Raw genomic sequence first — 16,160 nt, forward strand, 5'->3', positions numbered from 1 at the left:
AAAAGGCTCAAAGTTCTTGCATAAATCTACTCAGCCCCACAACATTGAATAATTAGTTTAGAACAATGCCTTACCTTTCCCCGGATGGGCTCATTGGGAGTTCTCCTGGAATCATATTGATGTATAAAAGAGATATATTCTACAAAATTGTCCTCGTGTTCTTCTGATACATCCAGAGAGGTAAGTGGAACTAAGAAAAACAAGAGATAGTTCAGTAAAATCACCCCAATTACTAGATTTGTATATGGAAATAAAAAATTGTAATATTTATGCTTTATGAAACCACCAACATGTCAGGCACGGTAGTAGACCCTTTCTGTCCCAGAGTTCAGGAGGCAAAGTCTCTGTGAGTTTTTGGACGATCTGCTCCTACATAGTAAGCTCCAGACCTGCAAGGTGAGCCCCTTTCTCAAAGGAAAAAAGTCAACAGCAATTTCTGAAGTTATCTTCCCATAAGTGTATATTATAAATTTGGATTCAGCATTTATTCTGCACGAAAAGATCTAAATCAAAACAAGTCAAATTAGTTCCATATGTGCATTTGGTACTTTAAAAATATTTTTAAATTCTGTATGTCTGAGAATTTTATCTGCATGTATGTGTATGCACATATGTGTCTGATCCTTTCAAAGGCTGGACAAGGAAGGGCATCAGATCCCCTAGGAGTGGAGTTACAGAAGGTTGTGAGCCGCTGTGTGGTGCTGAGAATAAAACCTAGGCAGTGTTCTTTCTCTATGTTTTTCCATTTTTTAAAAATTGGGTATTTCTTATTTACATTTCAAATGTTATTCCCTTTCCCGGTTTCCTGTCCATCAGTCCCCTAGCCCCTCCCCTCCCAATCTATAAGGGTGTTCCCTTCCCCATTCACCCCCTCAACAATCTCCTACACTGGGGGTCCATCCTTGGCAGAACTAGGGGCTTCCCCTTCCACTGGTGCCCCAATAAGGCTATTCACTGCTGCCTATGCAGTTGGAGCCCAGGGTCAGTCCAAGTATAGTCTTTGGGTAGTGGTTTGGTCCCTGGGAGCTCTGGTTGTTTGGCATTGTTGTTCTTATGGGGTTACAAGTCTCTTCAGCTTTTTCAGTCCATTCACTAATTTCTCCATGGGGGTCCTGTTCTCAGTTCAGTGGTTTGCTGCTAGCATTCCCCTCTGTATTTGACATGTTCTGGCTGTGTCTCTCAGGAAAGATCTATATCTGGTTCTGGTCAGCATGCACTTCTTGGCTTCATCCACCTTATCTAGTTTTGATGGCTGTATATATATGGGCCACATGTGGGGCAGGCTCTGAATGGCCGTTCCTTCAGTCTCTGCTCTAAACTTTCTAGGCAGTGTTCTTAAGCACTAAGTCATTCCTTCGGCTTCTATTAGATATGCTTGTTAAACAGATAGCAATTCGTCTTGGTGAAAACAGAAGTTGTTTGTCAAACTGTCTTTGACAACTGGAAGGGTATGAAAAAGTTTCTTCTGAATGTCTGGTCATGGCTGAGTGATTAAGAGGTTGGCCAAAGAACTCTGTGCTGAAGTCACTGGAACATCCAGGATGGCTGGCAGTGATGAACACAGACTCTTTACACTTCAGTCTAAGTAACAGAGGTTCCCCCCCCCCTGCAAGAGCATTAAACCTTCTAACTCCAAGCTAATCTTCCAGTCTGGATGACGGGTATGTAGTGTTCACTGTGAGGGTCTTTTTGTTGCATGTGGGTTTAAGTTAACTAGAACTTTACTGGCCTTACTATCAACGGCAGCTAAAGAAAAAGAGCAATGTTCACCCACTTTGAATTCTGTCAAAGAAAATACTTTTGATTCTCCCTTGTACAAATATACATGCAGATAAGAATTTGCATATCCTTGGCATATCTCTGGAATAATATGTAAGAAATTTATTCTGGTGTTTCTTGTTGGGAGAGAATTGTATGGAAATTGTGAGAAAAGAGGTGGATTAAATTTTTATCATATGTTTTATAGCATTCAAATTATATATATATGTATATGTATATTCAAATATATATGTATATATATACTATTAAAATGTAACAAAACATTATTTTTGCAAGTCACACCTTTATGCTGGAAGTGGTGGGTATATCCCTTGATCCCAGCACCCAGACAGGAGGACTGACATAATTTGGGCCAGCCTGTGCTATGTGATGAATTTAAGGCCAGCCTGGGATATATAGTGATATATTTTCTCAAACAGAACAGAACAAAATAAAATCACACGTTTTTTCCCAGTGTGACATATTCTTGCCTAATGAGGTAGCACACACCTTTAATCTAAGCACTCAGGAGGCAGAGGCAGATGTAGCTTGTGAGTATGAGGCTAGCCTGGTCTTCATGACAAGTTCCAGGCCAGCAAAGATGACATAAAGAGACCCTGTGTAAAACAAGTAAATAAGTAAACGCGACGTAAATTAGGGGGATAAATAAGAATAGAAAACACATTATAAATAGATACTTGTTAAGCATTCATGAATTCGATTCTGTATATTGATATAATTTTTTCTAGCAGGGATGAGTATTCAAGTGCTTATGGTAGATGATTTAGTTCCCCACTTAGCAGACCAGAATGTAAAGTGATAAAAATTTCTTGATTTCTAACTGAGGTCAGCACCCATTTCTCCTTATATTTTCTTGTAGGACTTGTGAGCACACCAAGGAGAGCAGGTGCCAGTGACACAGTAACTGCAGAACTGAGAAAAATCCCATAATTTATGTTTTCTTACAAATTAAGAAAAAATCTATCTTTTTTATGAAGATCATATTTTCACTATCAGAACATTGATAAATAAATAACTTCTTAGATAAAATGAACCACCTCTACATTTTAGAATTAACCAGATGAGTTAGTGAAGAAGCCAAAGCATGAGCTGTGTAGGACAGACAGACACATTTTCAAATTCAGGCTCTACCGTGTTCTGGACATGTGTGACTTGGGTGGAAGTCATTTAATTTTATTGAGGTTAAAATTTCTCCTTTCTAAAATGTACATGGTTTGTGTTCTAGCTTTATTTCTGTTACTTTGCTAAAAATACCTCAAACAAAAGGAACTTTAGAGCTTGTTTAGTTTACCATCCTGGGTCACAGCCCACTGTTTCAAAGAAGTCAAGGGGACTGGGACTTAAAATCGCTAATCACCATATCCCCTCCTAACAGGGAACAAAAATATCCATAGGAGGGGTTATGGAGGCAAAGTTTAGAGCAGAGACTGAAGGAATGGCCATTCAGAGTCTGCCCCATATATATACAGCCATTGAACTAGGTAAGATGGATGAAGCTAAGAAGTGCATGCGGACAGGAACCGGATATAGATCTCTCCTGAGAGACATTACCAGAACATGTCAAATACAGAGGTGAATGCTAGTATCAAACCACTGAACTTGGGACAGGACCCCCTTTGGGGAAATTAGAGAAAGGACCGAAAGAGCTGAAGGAGCTTGCAACCCCATAAGAACAACAATGCCAACCAACCAGAGCTTCCAGGGACGAAACCACTACCCAAAGACTATACATGGATTGACTCCGGGTCCAACTGCATATGTAGCAGAGGATGGCCTTGTTGGGGCACCAGTGGAAGGGGAAGCCCTTGGTCCTGCCAAGATTGGACCCCCAGTGCTGGGGAATGTCAAGGGGAGGGTGGTAAGGGGAGGTGAATGGGGGGAACACCCTTATGGGGGAAGGAGAGGGGAAGGAAATAGGAGACTTATGGACAGGAAACCGGGAAAGGAGATAATATTTGAAATGCAAATAACAAACAAACTGCTAATCACATCTCATCTACTAAGAAAGAGCTTAGTCCACAGCAGATTCTAGCATTTAGCTCACTTTCTTGCCTCTTACACAGTCCATGACCACAAGCCCAGGGAATGGTGCTACCCACTATAGGTTGAGTCTCCCCATATTGGCTAGCATAACCAAGATAATCTCATATAGATACATATACCATGGTTTAACCTGACTTAGACAGACCTTCACTGAGATTTAACATTTCAGGTGATTCTAGATTGTTCCACATTGACAATTAAACAAAAATCAGAATTTGCTTTCAGAATTATGGGGACAATGGGCAATGTTTATACTTTTATAAGATTCTGGAATCAAAGTTTGGTGGAAAAACCATAGGTGGGAGAAGGGTATGAATCTGATTTTCTTACTCTGAAAAACTGGTATAAAGAGTGCCACGCCTCCCTGCCTGCCACCACTCTCCCTGCCATGATGATCATGTACTAATTCTCTGAAAGTGTAACAAAGCTTCCAATGAAATGCGTTTCTTTACAAGCTGCTGCCTCCGTTGTGGTGTTTCTTCATAGCTATAGAACAGTGATTAAGACAGTAGGAATGCGTGAAAAGAGGCTTGGCAGGCATATACCAGGCAAGATTTAATGTGGTAACTGAATGGTATAGGGGAAAAAAACCTCCTTAAATTTCACCCTATGCTTCTTGTTTCTGTCATTCTTTGCTTTCCACCCAGTCCTAGGAGGTATAGAAAGGAAAGCTAGCATCTCTTCAGAGAAATCTAAGACTTCCCAAGATAAAAACAAATTACCAAAGCTGTTGAAGAGACATGTTATCCTCAAATGTAGTAGAGCAACATCAAATGTTTCAAGAGCAATACTGGACACAGACAGCTGAGTAATACTTTAAAAATATTAAAAAGAAAGAGGAATTAAGCATTAAAGTTTCATAGTTGCTAAAACTTTCAATAAATTATGAATTCAAATTAAAAAATTTTTTGGGAAACAAGGAAAATCTGAAAATATTTTCCTATAGAACAGATTGTTTCTTCAAGGAAGCATTCAAATATAACCAGAAATAAATCAAGGAAAAAGTCTAAGAGGTATGTATGTATGTATGTATGTATGTATGTATGTATGTATGTATGTATCCATCCATCCATCCCCAAAGAGACAAGATCTAAAGAATGGAAAAGCAGGTATTATCTCTATGAAAAGACAGGACATATTATCAATAGTGATTAACTATGACCAATACAATGCTGCAAAAGGGACATGATGCAAACTCCCAGTGTAAACCTCAAGGAAGCTTTGCTGTTTTTGCTCTTTGCATTCTGGGAAACTTGAAGTGCCAAGTAGGAAGTCCAGACAGCTTGGTGAACAAACTACATGAAGAGACCCAGGAGGAGTGGGCCAGCAATCCCAGGTTGACAGCTGAGTGTGAGCCTCGAGCCTATTTCTGCCAACTGAATTCTACCACACAACCCGGGTCCAGATTGCAAGCACTGAGCAAGTACGATGAGTGTTCTTTTAAGCAACTAAATTTAAGGTAGCTTGTTATGAAATACTGAAATAGAAATACATCAGAAGAAAGCAAATTGAATTAAAATGAATCACCTTGTGTCCTACTTTGCTTTTTATTGTTATGGTTACCAAAAGCAACTCGGGGAAGAAAGGGTTTATTTGGCTCATATGTCCTGATCACAGTCCATCATGAAGGGAAGACAAGGCAGGAAATCAAGCTGGGGAGGAAATGAAGCAGAGACCATGGAGGAATATACTGACTTTGTTTTTCATAACTTGTTCAGACTATTTTCTTCTACTGCACAAAGTGGACTGTGATGGGCCCACTCACACCAATCAATGATCAGGAAAATGTCCATAGGCTTGCCTACAGGCCAAGGTAGTAGAGGCAATTTCTCTGTGGAGGTTCCCTTGTCTCACACAACCCTAGCTTGTGTTGAGGTGACAAAAATTTAACACAGCCACCTTGTAAGCAGTGTTCTAGAGTGTTTCACACCTACAAAATAGTGACTTTATAAAGGATCCATTTCTTCACAGGGGCCAATAAAGGAATATCATTTTATCTATTGTAGAAGGACATCTACTTCCCAAACATTATACTTATTAAAATTATGCATCAGTCTCAACTGTGTGAACATGAGACTTTCTAAAAATTCACACAGTGGGCACTACTTAAGTATGAAAAAAATGAATAAAGGCTTTCAGGTTCTTGGCAGTTGTGTGGTATAAGAGTGCAAATTGAGGGCTGGGGAGATGACATAGACGTTAAGAGCACTTACTAGTCTTGCAGAGGACCTGAGTTTAGTTCCCAGCATCTACGTGGTAAGTTACAAGTATCTGTAACTCCAGCCCAGGGGATATATAAACTCATGATAGTGCACCTAAACTCACATAAGCAAACATTCATAACATAAATAAAACACACTTTTAAACTAAGAGTGCAAGAGGGCTGGAGAGATGGCTCAGTGGTTAAGAGCATTCAGTGCTCTCCCAGTGAATCTGTTTTTGGCTCCCAGTACCCAAGTCAAGAGGTTCATAATCCTCTATAACTTCAACTCTGGCATATGTGAGGACAGTGGCCTCTGTGGGTACCTGTACTTACATACCCACAAGCAGGAAATCACACCTACATATAATTAAAAATAATAAGTTAAATTGGATTCAGCTAATTGCTTGAGTGAAGCCTTATTAAATGAGAACTACAAACCTGTTAAAGTGTTTGAAATCCACTCCTAGAAACTTAATTAGAATAAGAATTTTCTAAACAAGTTGGTATCTAGCTATTGATATTTTCACCAACAAAATATGAATTACATACTCAAATATGTAATTTGTTCCTTACATTGGCGTGAAGTTAGCAGTTTTGAGAACATTTTTAACTCTTTATGGATACATAGAAAACATCAACAAATATTTCCCTCTTAGAAATTTTACTTTTCTCAGTAGAATTGCCTTGAGTCTTATATAAAAACTGTAGCTCTCATAATATATTTTGAATGTTTTAATTTTAATTTGTGAGCGTATGTATATATGTGTATTGGTATGTTTGTGTGTGTCGGTATGTTTGTATATGTGTGTCAGTGTGTGTGTATATATGTTGAGTGTGTGTGTGTGTGTGTGTGTGTGTAGAGGGTGGAGGGGTTATGTGTGCAGGTGCCTATGGAGGCTAGAAGGGTTTCAGATTCCATGGGTGCTGAAGTTGCAGGTGGCTGTGAGTGCAGGATTTGGATGGCTGAAGCTAAGCTCAGGTCCTCAGTAAGGGCAGTAAGTATTTTAACTGTAGAGCCACCTCTCCAGCTCCATGTAGTAGTTTGAATGAAATTACCCCCAATAGGCTCATATATTTGAATACTAGGTGACCAGTTGACGGAACTGTTTGGGAAGAATTAGTGGGTATGACCTTGTTGGAAGAGGTATGTCACTGGGGACTAGCTTTGTGTTTTCAAAAGCCCAAGGCATTTCCTGTTAGCCTCTTGCAGCTTTGTGGTAGATGTTTTAACACATAAACACTCAGCTACTGCCCCAGCCCTAGGCCTGCTTGCCTGTTGCTGTGCTCCCCACAGAGATAAGTTGCCTTGATCATGATTTTTCTTCACAGAAATAGAGAAGTAACTAAAATACGCCGTGTCAAATATGAATAAATAAATACATAAATGAATGAATGAATAGATAAATAAATGCTACAAAAAAAGGATACCCCTTGGTACAAAAGAAACAACAAATGAAAAATCCATCTTAGAAAAGTAATTGTTACCACTGGATCTGAATCTGGAACTCTAAAGAAACACTAAAATACAAAACACAGTAAGTTAGCAGCCAAGGTTTCCTTTACACTTAAAACACCATCCTTCATCAATTAAATAAACCTTTCCAAATTACAAATTCTTATGATATAAATCGGAATCTAAGTGTGGCAGCCAGGAAACTGTGTGGTGGTATGAGACATAAAGGGCACTTTCATTGTTAGCAGAAGATAAAATTGTTGAAATGCCAAAGATGAGATGCAATTGAGTGGGCTCATGGAACAGAATGATGGGAGGTGACTTTTAATTGGCCTTGATGCATGCTGGCATAGTTTGTATGCTATAAAAGGCGGGCACATAGCTGAATTTTACACAGCCTAAAATCTTACAGTAAAATATTTTAAAAATTAATTAAATATCAAAACTATAGGAATTATTTCAGACCAATGTTAGGGCTTTTTCTTTGTTAGTTTAAATTACATTATGACTTTGAATTGCACTTATTGAGTAGTTCTTAATGCTCATCTACAGAGGTATAGTTTGTAGTTTAACATTTGAGATGGCATATTTATATTTATTTGGTTATTCAAGTTCTTTATTGAGTTTGGTTGTTATAAGAGATCCTAGGTTATAATAACGAAGTTAGTAATGGGAAATACTGATAAAAGAGAGAGGGAGGAAGAGAGAAAAAGACATGGGGGCAGGGAGGGAGAGAGAAGACAGAGATTTTATGACAGGTTTTAAAAACCAAATTCTAACCCAGAGTCTAACAGTGAAATGCAATGATCAACAATTCAAATAATCCATTTATTATTACTGTATATAAAGAGTGTGGGAGAACTTTAAATGTTTTATTTAGTTCTAGTGAAATCCTACAATATTATCTAATTATAAGGTTTTTTGTTCACTTATGAGCCAAATAACTTCATTTCCTTCTTAGTAAGTTCAATGTCCACTGCTCCTAGAGAAAGTGTTCATTCATTTGAGGATCTTCTCTTTTACTGTCAATGAAATGCAGGTATGTGTCCTCTCCTTCATATCTGGATACACTCAGTGGCTCCTTTCAAAGCCTTTTAGGGAGATTTTTTTTTACCATTTTAGAGGCTGAACAGAGGGTTACTTATGAGCATGGACACTAGAGCCAGCTCTCTGGGTTCAAATGTCAGTCATCTGCTCTGTGTCCTTTAACAAGTTATTTAAATCCTGTGCTAGGTGAAGGTGCCATCCTGAAAAACATCGTCCTAGTTTATTATTATTTAATAGAGCCTGAAAAACAGTAGACAGGATGCAAATCATTACGGAGGGGCCAGGAAAATTAAAAACAGAACTGTCATATGACTCAGTTGTACCACACTTGGACATTTACCCTAAGTTCTCCGAATCAGCATAGCACAGAGACACTTGCATGCTCATATTTATTGCTGCATGTTCACAATAATCAGGGAATCATCCAATCTGTTTAGCTATCTACAGATGAATGCATGATTGTGTGGTTCATATACACAAAGGAATATTATAGACCATACAAACGAAACCATGACATTTGCAGGAAAATGAACGGTATAAAAATCATTAAGTGAAACAACCCAAACTCAGAAAGACAAATACTATATGCTTTCTTTACATGAGTAACACAAATTTAAATTTTTATTTGCATGAGTCAGGAAACATGTGTGTATATGTAGATCATAAAGTGAGAAAAAGGATCATGAAAGAAGAGATCTTGAGGGAGCGAGTGGAGAAGAGAATGGCTTGGTTCAAAGCAGAAGGGTGGGACTATTTGGGAGAAGGAAAATTAGCTAGAGGAAGTACAGGGGGAGGGAGAGAAATGAAAGAGATTAATCAGAACAAAATGACATAATGAACCTCTCCATATTGAATGAAGGATGCAAGAAAAGCATTCTGAGTTTCCTAACATGAATTATTAAAAATTTCAGATCTAAAATGATTTTATCTGACAATGCCATTCTAGTAAACTGAGTCACATTTTTTTAAATTAAAACCACAGTTCTAGTAAGAGTCAACAAAAGATTTCTTTTAGAAGTCACTGGTGCTCCAACCTCTGTGATTTGGTCAGTCTAGTTGAAGACAGATATCAGCCAGCCTGAAGGTCACAGCATTAAAAGATAGAAAATGATTGGACGTAGCATGAGATGAAGTTACAATGTAAAAGAGGTCACCCCTCAACCAGGTGCAAAGTCTAATTCTCATTTTCATTCTTGGAAATGGGGCCCAAAGGGTATCAGTACAGGCAGTCTCATTACCCTACCCCTTTCCTACCTGTTATTAGCTTCTCCACCCAGTCAACTGAGTTGGGCTAAGATCCTTTGCCTTTTCTTTTCTTCATGGTTTACAGCTCTTTCCAACTCAGAACACTGGGGATGTTATATATCCCTGGATTATCATCTTATGAAACTCTAAAGTCCCACAAAAAGTGCTTTAAAAAATATGTATGTTTTCCTCTTGTTGATCTTCATGTTAATTACATTCTTAGGCCCAGTGAAACACCCTAAAATGGCAAGGTAAATTTTTTACCTGAAAACTGGGAATGTCAATTGTATTACTGCATCACTATACTATATAGCAGTGGTTCTTAGCCTTCGAAATGCTGCGACCCTTTAACATAGGTCCTCATGTTGTGGTGACCCCAACCATAAATATTCAGGATATTTGCTATATGAATACTGTGAAAGGGTCACTCGACCCCCTAAGGGGTCATGAGCCACAGATTGAGAACCACTGCTATATAGTTAATTTAAGAATAAAATGAGTTCATATTTGGAAAGTTTTATGAATTGCCTGGCAAACAGTATGTTTGAAATAAATGCTATGTTTTAGTCGCTATCTCATCTTCATTTTATACCTCTCAGAAAAGAGTTCTAGAGAGATTAAACCTCCCAAAGGCTTCTGTACCTGGTTTTCTCTCAAACTTTCAAGGTTTTTGTTTTATTTTAAGGTCATAATGCTTCCTGGCCCTTCTTCAAGGACATTACCTGGTATAATTCTACTTTTTGGCTGTCCATTCATGATTAAAAAATAGTATAAAGACCAGAATAATTTTCCAAAATAATCAGTGTGGTAGTTATCATTTGGCTACAAATCTAGGCTGTAACATTCTTCATTTTAAAAAAAGAATCATCTATTAGTTATGTGTGTGCTTATGTGAGTTTATATGAGCTGACAGGCTAGAGATAGTGTCATATCTTCTGAAGATGGATTTTACAAGTGGTTGTAAAATGCCAGGTGGGTTCTGGGAGTGAAACTAATGTCTTCTACAAGAGAAGCAAGTGCTCCTTAGCCCCCACACCATCTCTCCAGCTCTTCGTAGTCTGTTTGTCCATCTCTCCCTCCCTCCTTCCTTTCCTCCCTCCCCCTTGCTCCCTCATTCCCTTCCTCCCTTCCTTTATTAATTTTGAGATGGAGTCTCACTACATGGTTCTAGTTGACCAGGAACTTCCTATGTTGACCAAACTGGCATCTAATTCAGAGATCCACCTGCCTCTAGCTTCTGAGTGTTGGGATTAAAGGAATGTGCCATTGCCATCATGTAATCTTAAGACAGGGTAGAAACTGCTGTCAATGAAAACCGGACGTGGAGCAGTGTTGTCCTGTTCTCTTCATTCTTGTCCTCTCCTGTGTCTGCTGACATGCCTGAGGGTCTATTACAAAGGTCAGCTTGTCTTTGTTATGTTTCTAGACATTTTTTCTTTATTCTCGTTGCCTATCATCAGGGTTTCTCCCACATGCTCCAGAAAAAAAAATTGCTTCCATTGTTTTCATCTTGTTACAGCTTATTTCTCTGCTACTATTCCATAGACTAAATTGTAGAGTCTTAGGAGGCAGAAAATGTAGCTGTCTACATCATCAATCATAAGGATAAAATTTCTTTCTAAAGGAGAGGCCATGGTCAAAGAAGGCTTGTTAGCCTTTTTATGAACTTACCCTCGAGGTAGGAATCATTCTGCCTACGATCATTTTCTTTTTTTCTAATGCTGTGATCTTCAGTCTAGATGACTTATGTATTGTCAACTAGACTGGCCAAATCACAGAGGTCAAAGCATTAATAATTTCTAAATGGAATCTATTGTTGACTCTTATTAGCACTGTGGTTATAAGAAAATATAACTCAGTTTACTAGAATGCCATTACAAGGTAAAATCATTATTCTGAAAGTATTTAACAATTTGTATAATGTATTTCTCAAGTTATGTATTTTAAGACAGCAATTATGAGAAACAATATGAAAATAAGAGTGAGATGATAAAAAATAGAGAAGATATGTTTTGGAAATCATGCTTATTCTTAGAATTAGGGTATTCTACAGATCAACTGTTGTATTTAACTTTTAAATTCATGTTGCATAAAACTTACTTGACTATTTTTTCTTTTGAAGAGTACTATCTCCCATAGCTCTCTGTACCAAAATCCCATGGGAGAGAGAGCTGGACTCTCAGAGGTGTGGACATTCCTGAGAAATCAGGGAAGACTTCCACTTCTGCTCACATTCTTGGTGCAAGAGGAACCCGCCTAGTGCCCTCTAGATACAGGAAGCTTGGGACAATCAGGGGTAGGATCCTTCCAGTTTCTGCCTGTACCCAGAGCTAAAAGCCAGTTACCTGACACACTGACACACCTGAGAGCAGAGGTAAGACCAACTCTTCTGCTCTAAGTGACCCTCGGGGAGGCTTCAGGACACACAAACCCAGAACCAGTATACGAAAGGACTCTTCTGGTTTCTGCCTACACCCGGTGCCGAACTGGTCCCACAGTTCTCTGTACCCAGATCTGGCTGTAAGAAAACAGGTCTACAGGAGTGTTGACACAGGTTTACAGGAGGGTCAAGTCACTGCTGGTAGAACCACTATGGAAATTAATCTGGCCATTCCTCTGAAAATTGGACATAGTACTACCTGAGGACCCAGCTATACCCTTCTTCTTGGGCATGTATCCAAAAGATGCTCTAAAATATAACAAGGACACACGCTCTACTATGTTCATAGAAGCTTATTTATAATAGCCAGAAGCTGGAAAGAACCCAGATGACCTTCAACAGAGGAATGGATACAGAAAATGTGCTACATTTATGCAATGGAGTACTACTCAGCTATCAAAAACAATGACTTCATGAAATTCATAGGCAAATAGATGGAACTAGAAAATGTCATCCTGAGTGAGGTAACCCAGTCACCAAAAAACACCCATGATATATACTCACTGGTAAGTGGATATTAGCCAAAAAGCTTGAATTACCCAAGGTATAATCAATAGACCAAATGAAGCTCAAGAAAAAGAATGACCAAAGTAGGGATGCTTCAGTCCTTCTTAAAAGGGGGAACAAAAATATTCATAGGAGGGGATATGGAGACACAGTTTGGAGCAGAGGCTGTAGGAATAGCCATTCAGAGCCTGCCCCATCCCATATGCTGCATCATAGCCTGGGGATCCAGGCCATATATATATACAACCACCAAACCTAGACAATATTGATGAAGCCAAGAAGTGCATGCTCACAGGAGCCTGATATAGTTGTCTCCTGAGAGGCTCTGTCAGAGCATGACAAATACAGAGGTGAATGCTAGCAGCCACCCATTGACCTGAGAATGCAGTCCCTGTTGGAGGAATTAGGGAAAGGATTGAAAGAGCTGAAGAGGTTTGCAACCCCAAAGAACAACAGTACCAACCAATCAGAGCTCCCAGGGAGTAAACAACTACCCAAGTGTACACATGGACAGACCCATGGCTTCAGCTGCATATGTAGCAGAAGATGGCCTTGTTGGGCACCAATAGGAGGAGAAGCACTTGGTCCTGCTAAGGCTGAACCCCCATCCCCAGTGACTGGGAATGTCAGGGTGGGAAAGGAGGTGATTGGGGAAGGGGAACACCCTCATAGAAGAAGCAGGAGGGTGGATATGATAGTGAGTTTATGGATGGGAAATTGGGAAAGGGAAATGTAAATCAAAATATCCAATTTTTAAAAAAGCACTGTCTAAAATGATCATTAACGATTAGCATCTTAGTTTCCTTTTCTATTGTATGACAAAAAAAAAAACTCCAATATAAGAGAAAAAAGAATCCTTTTTTGTTTACAGTTCCAGAGGAATGGAGCCCATCTTGGCAGGGAAAGCATGCTGGCAAATGTTTGAATCTAGACAGGGGGCAGAAAAAGAACAAAAAGAAGGGTTGGGCTATCCTAAGAGTAGGGGAGTGTGCAATGGGCTCTAGTGTTCAACAACAGGCTTTTAAGGGACATTCCACAGCCACAGCCATCAGTGTCCCTCAGAGTATACTTTGAAATATACTCTGAGTTAGGGCCAGATGCTATTTTAATAATAACAGTTTTTAGTCTGGGAAATCCGAGCAGACTGCTCCTAAGTTTCTGACCTTGAAGCTGGTGTAATCAATGATCTGTACAGTATCTGGAGATACTGGACCAGAGATAGTTCCTCTCCAAGGTTTCAGGGTTTCAGAAGGCTGTCTGTTTTGTATGTATTTTCAACTTCTGTAGAAACGTCATTTTCTCAGGAGGTGCACACACACTGAATACATCTTAAGTCAATGGCAGGAAAGAGTAAAAGTTTCCCACGAGTGACCTTACCTATCCCATAAGAAGGCTTTTGCATCTTGCTGTGTTTGACTGGCAAAACCAGTGGGCATGCTGGCTTCTGGAAGTCACTCCGCTGGATGCTGTTGGTGTCATAAGATGGTTGGGAGACATATGTTGGTGCTTCATCATGGAACCACCATTTTCTCTTCACAGAAAAAAATAGAAATGCTCTGTCAAATAATGATAAAACTTCACCTGATGCTTAAAGTCTATGAATATTTAGGGATTTAATGGAACAGGATATTAGTCTAGAATTAATATATTATTTACTTAGTGTATGGTTTGTTCATATCATGTATATGTGCATGTAATACTCATGCGGTGGACCTGACATAGGGTATCTTCCTCAGTTACCCTCCCATTTTGTTTATTGCAACAGGGTCTACCACTGAACCTGAAGCTAACCAATCCTGTCCTCCTGGCTGTCTAGTGAGCTCCAGGGATCTGCCTATCTCTGCTTCCTCCTCTCATCCCTGCCCACCCTGGTCCCCCAGCACTGCTATTATAGGCATTTCCATCTTGGGGATCCAAGCTCGGGTTCTCATAGTAACACACATGTGACTGAGACTGTTCCCTGGGATTCTTAAATATAGAAGTAAATGTTTACACAAGGACATTAGCTTATAAATGGTATCTAAAAATAATCATATATTTTAGCTAAAATATATCTGCTCAACTTTTACACTACCTTCTAGTAACAGAGCCATAAAATTAATATAGTAGCTGTATTTCTATATATTTTTATTATTTTATTTGTAGACCACACATGCTAAACATGATTTAATCTAAAATTACTTTAATCTAAAATTATATTTTATTCTTTTTATTATAGCAAAACAAATGATGCATTATCTACAATGATATTTTGCAAAGTTCTTAGTCCATCACTCACCCCACATCATGGCATACACCTTACATCTTATATAGTAGAGTGTATGCATATATAAAAGTGAGGCACACCTGGCATGAACTCTTTGTTGTGATTATTGCAGGGCACTCAGATGTTCTAGTTTACTGCTTTTACCTCTGTTTCATTCATGATTCTGAGCACAACTCATACTGATTTGTAATTTATAAACCTATACTTTTTGACATAAAAACTGCCCTAAGGGGAACCATCTCCAATCTTACCGAAATGTCAGTACTAATCACTGTAGAAGAGAGAGACACTTGATGGGTTCTCAGAATTGTTACTCAACTCTGATGAAAGTAGTAAAAGTGATCAAAGGTGACTCCACACCTGGAAGTTTGGGATCTGATTAGGGGTCAATATTATCTTGGGTATAAGGAAGTAAATGTTGGACTGGAGAGATGAGTATAGCAGGGAATACTGCTCCCTGTGTGGGGCAGTTGAGGAGAAAAGTCGCCCAGGCTCAGGAGTTTGAACACTTGGTCCCAGTTGGTGGTGCTGTTTGGGAAGATTGAGGAGGCATGGCCTTGCTGCAGTTGTGTTTGCACCCTCTGTGTTGTGGTGCCATTGAAGCACCTCAACTCCTTATTCTTGCCACCATGGCTGCCACTTGATGCCCCCACTTCTCTGCCTGCAGTAGACTCATATCTTTGGAAACTTAAGCCCAAATAAACTCTTTCATACGTTGTTTTTAGTTGTGGTGTTTTGTCACAGCAACAGAAAAGTACCTATGAAGCAAGCAAGCTGAGAAATCTGAGTTACTGTACAGGACCCACAGTGGGCGGGTAGAACTCTCTCCTGAAATGGTCCTCTGACCGCCATACTGCATTGTAGCTCTTTAACCTGCTCACACATACAAATAATAAAGTAAATGTTTTTAAAAAAAGAAATCAGTTCTGAGTCTATAGAAAAGATGTCTGTAATATGATTTAAGAGGAATGGACATGTACATTACAATAATAAATTCTGACAATTGAGATTCCACTGATACACAAAGGGAGAGGCATTGCTGGGGTCACTCCACAGAGCTGCACAGGGCTCTTAAAGGAGCTTAGTTTACCAAAAGACAAGCATGTGAGAAAGAACTGTGTGCCATATGAATGTATCTAATGGGGTCAACTTCATCAATACAGACTGTTGAATAGCT

The 16,160-nt window shown here is 39.1% G+C and overlaps 1 protein-coding gene across 1 annotated transcript in view; it reads right to left on the reverse strand.

The window, feature by feature from the left end:
* The window catches only part of C14h2orf73 (similar to human chromosome 2 open reading frame 73), a 33,156-nt gene that overhangs the window by 982 nt on the left and 16,014 nt on the right, over positions 1-16,160 (reverse strand). The window contains exons 3-4 of the mRNA NM_001109095.1: positions 14,095-14,248; positions 75-190 (exon numbers count right to left, since the gene is read on the reverse strand). Coding sequence (NP_001102565.1) covers positions 75-190; positions 14,095-14,248 — 270 coding nt within the window. The remainder of the gene's footprint in view (positions 1-74; positions 191-14,094; positions 14,249-16,160) is intronic.

Source organism: Rattus norvegicus, chromosome 14 (assembly GCF_036323735.1).
Source record: "Rattus norvegicus strain BN/NHsdMcwi chromosome 14, GRCr8, whole genome shotgun sequence".
NCBI classification, from domain to species: domain Eukaryota; kingdom Metazoa; phylum Chordata; class Mammalia; order Rodentia; family Muridae; genus Rattus; species Rattus norvegicus.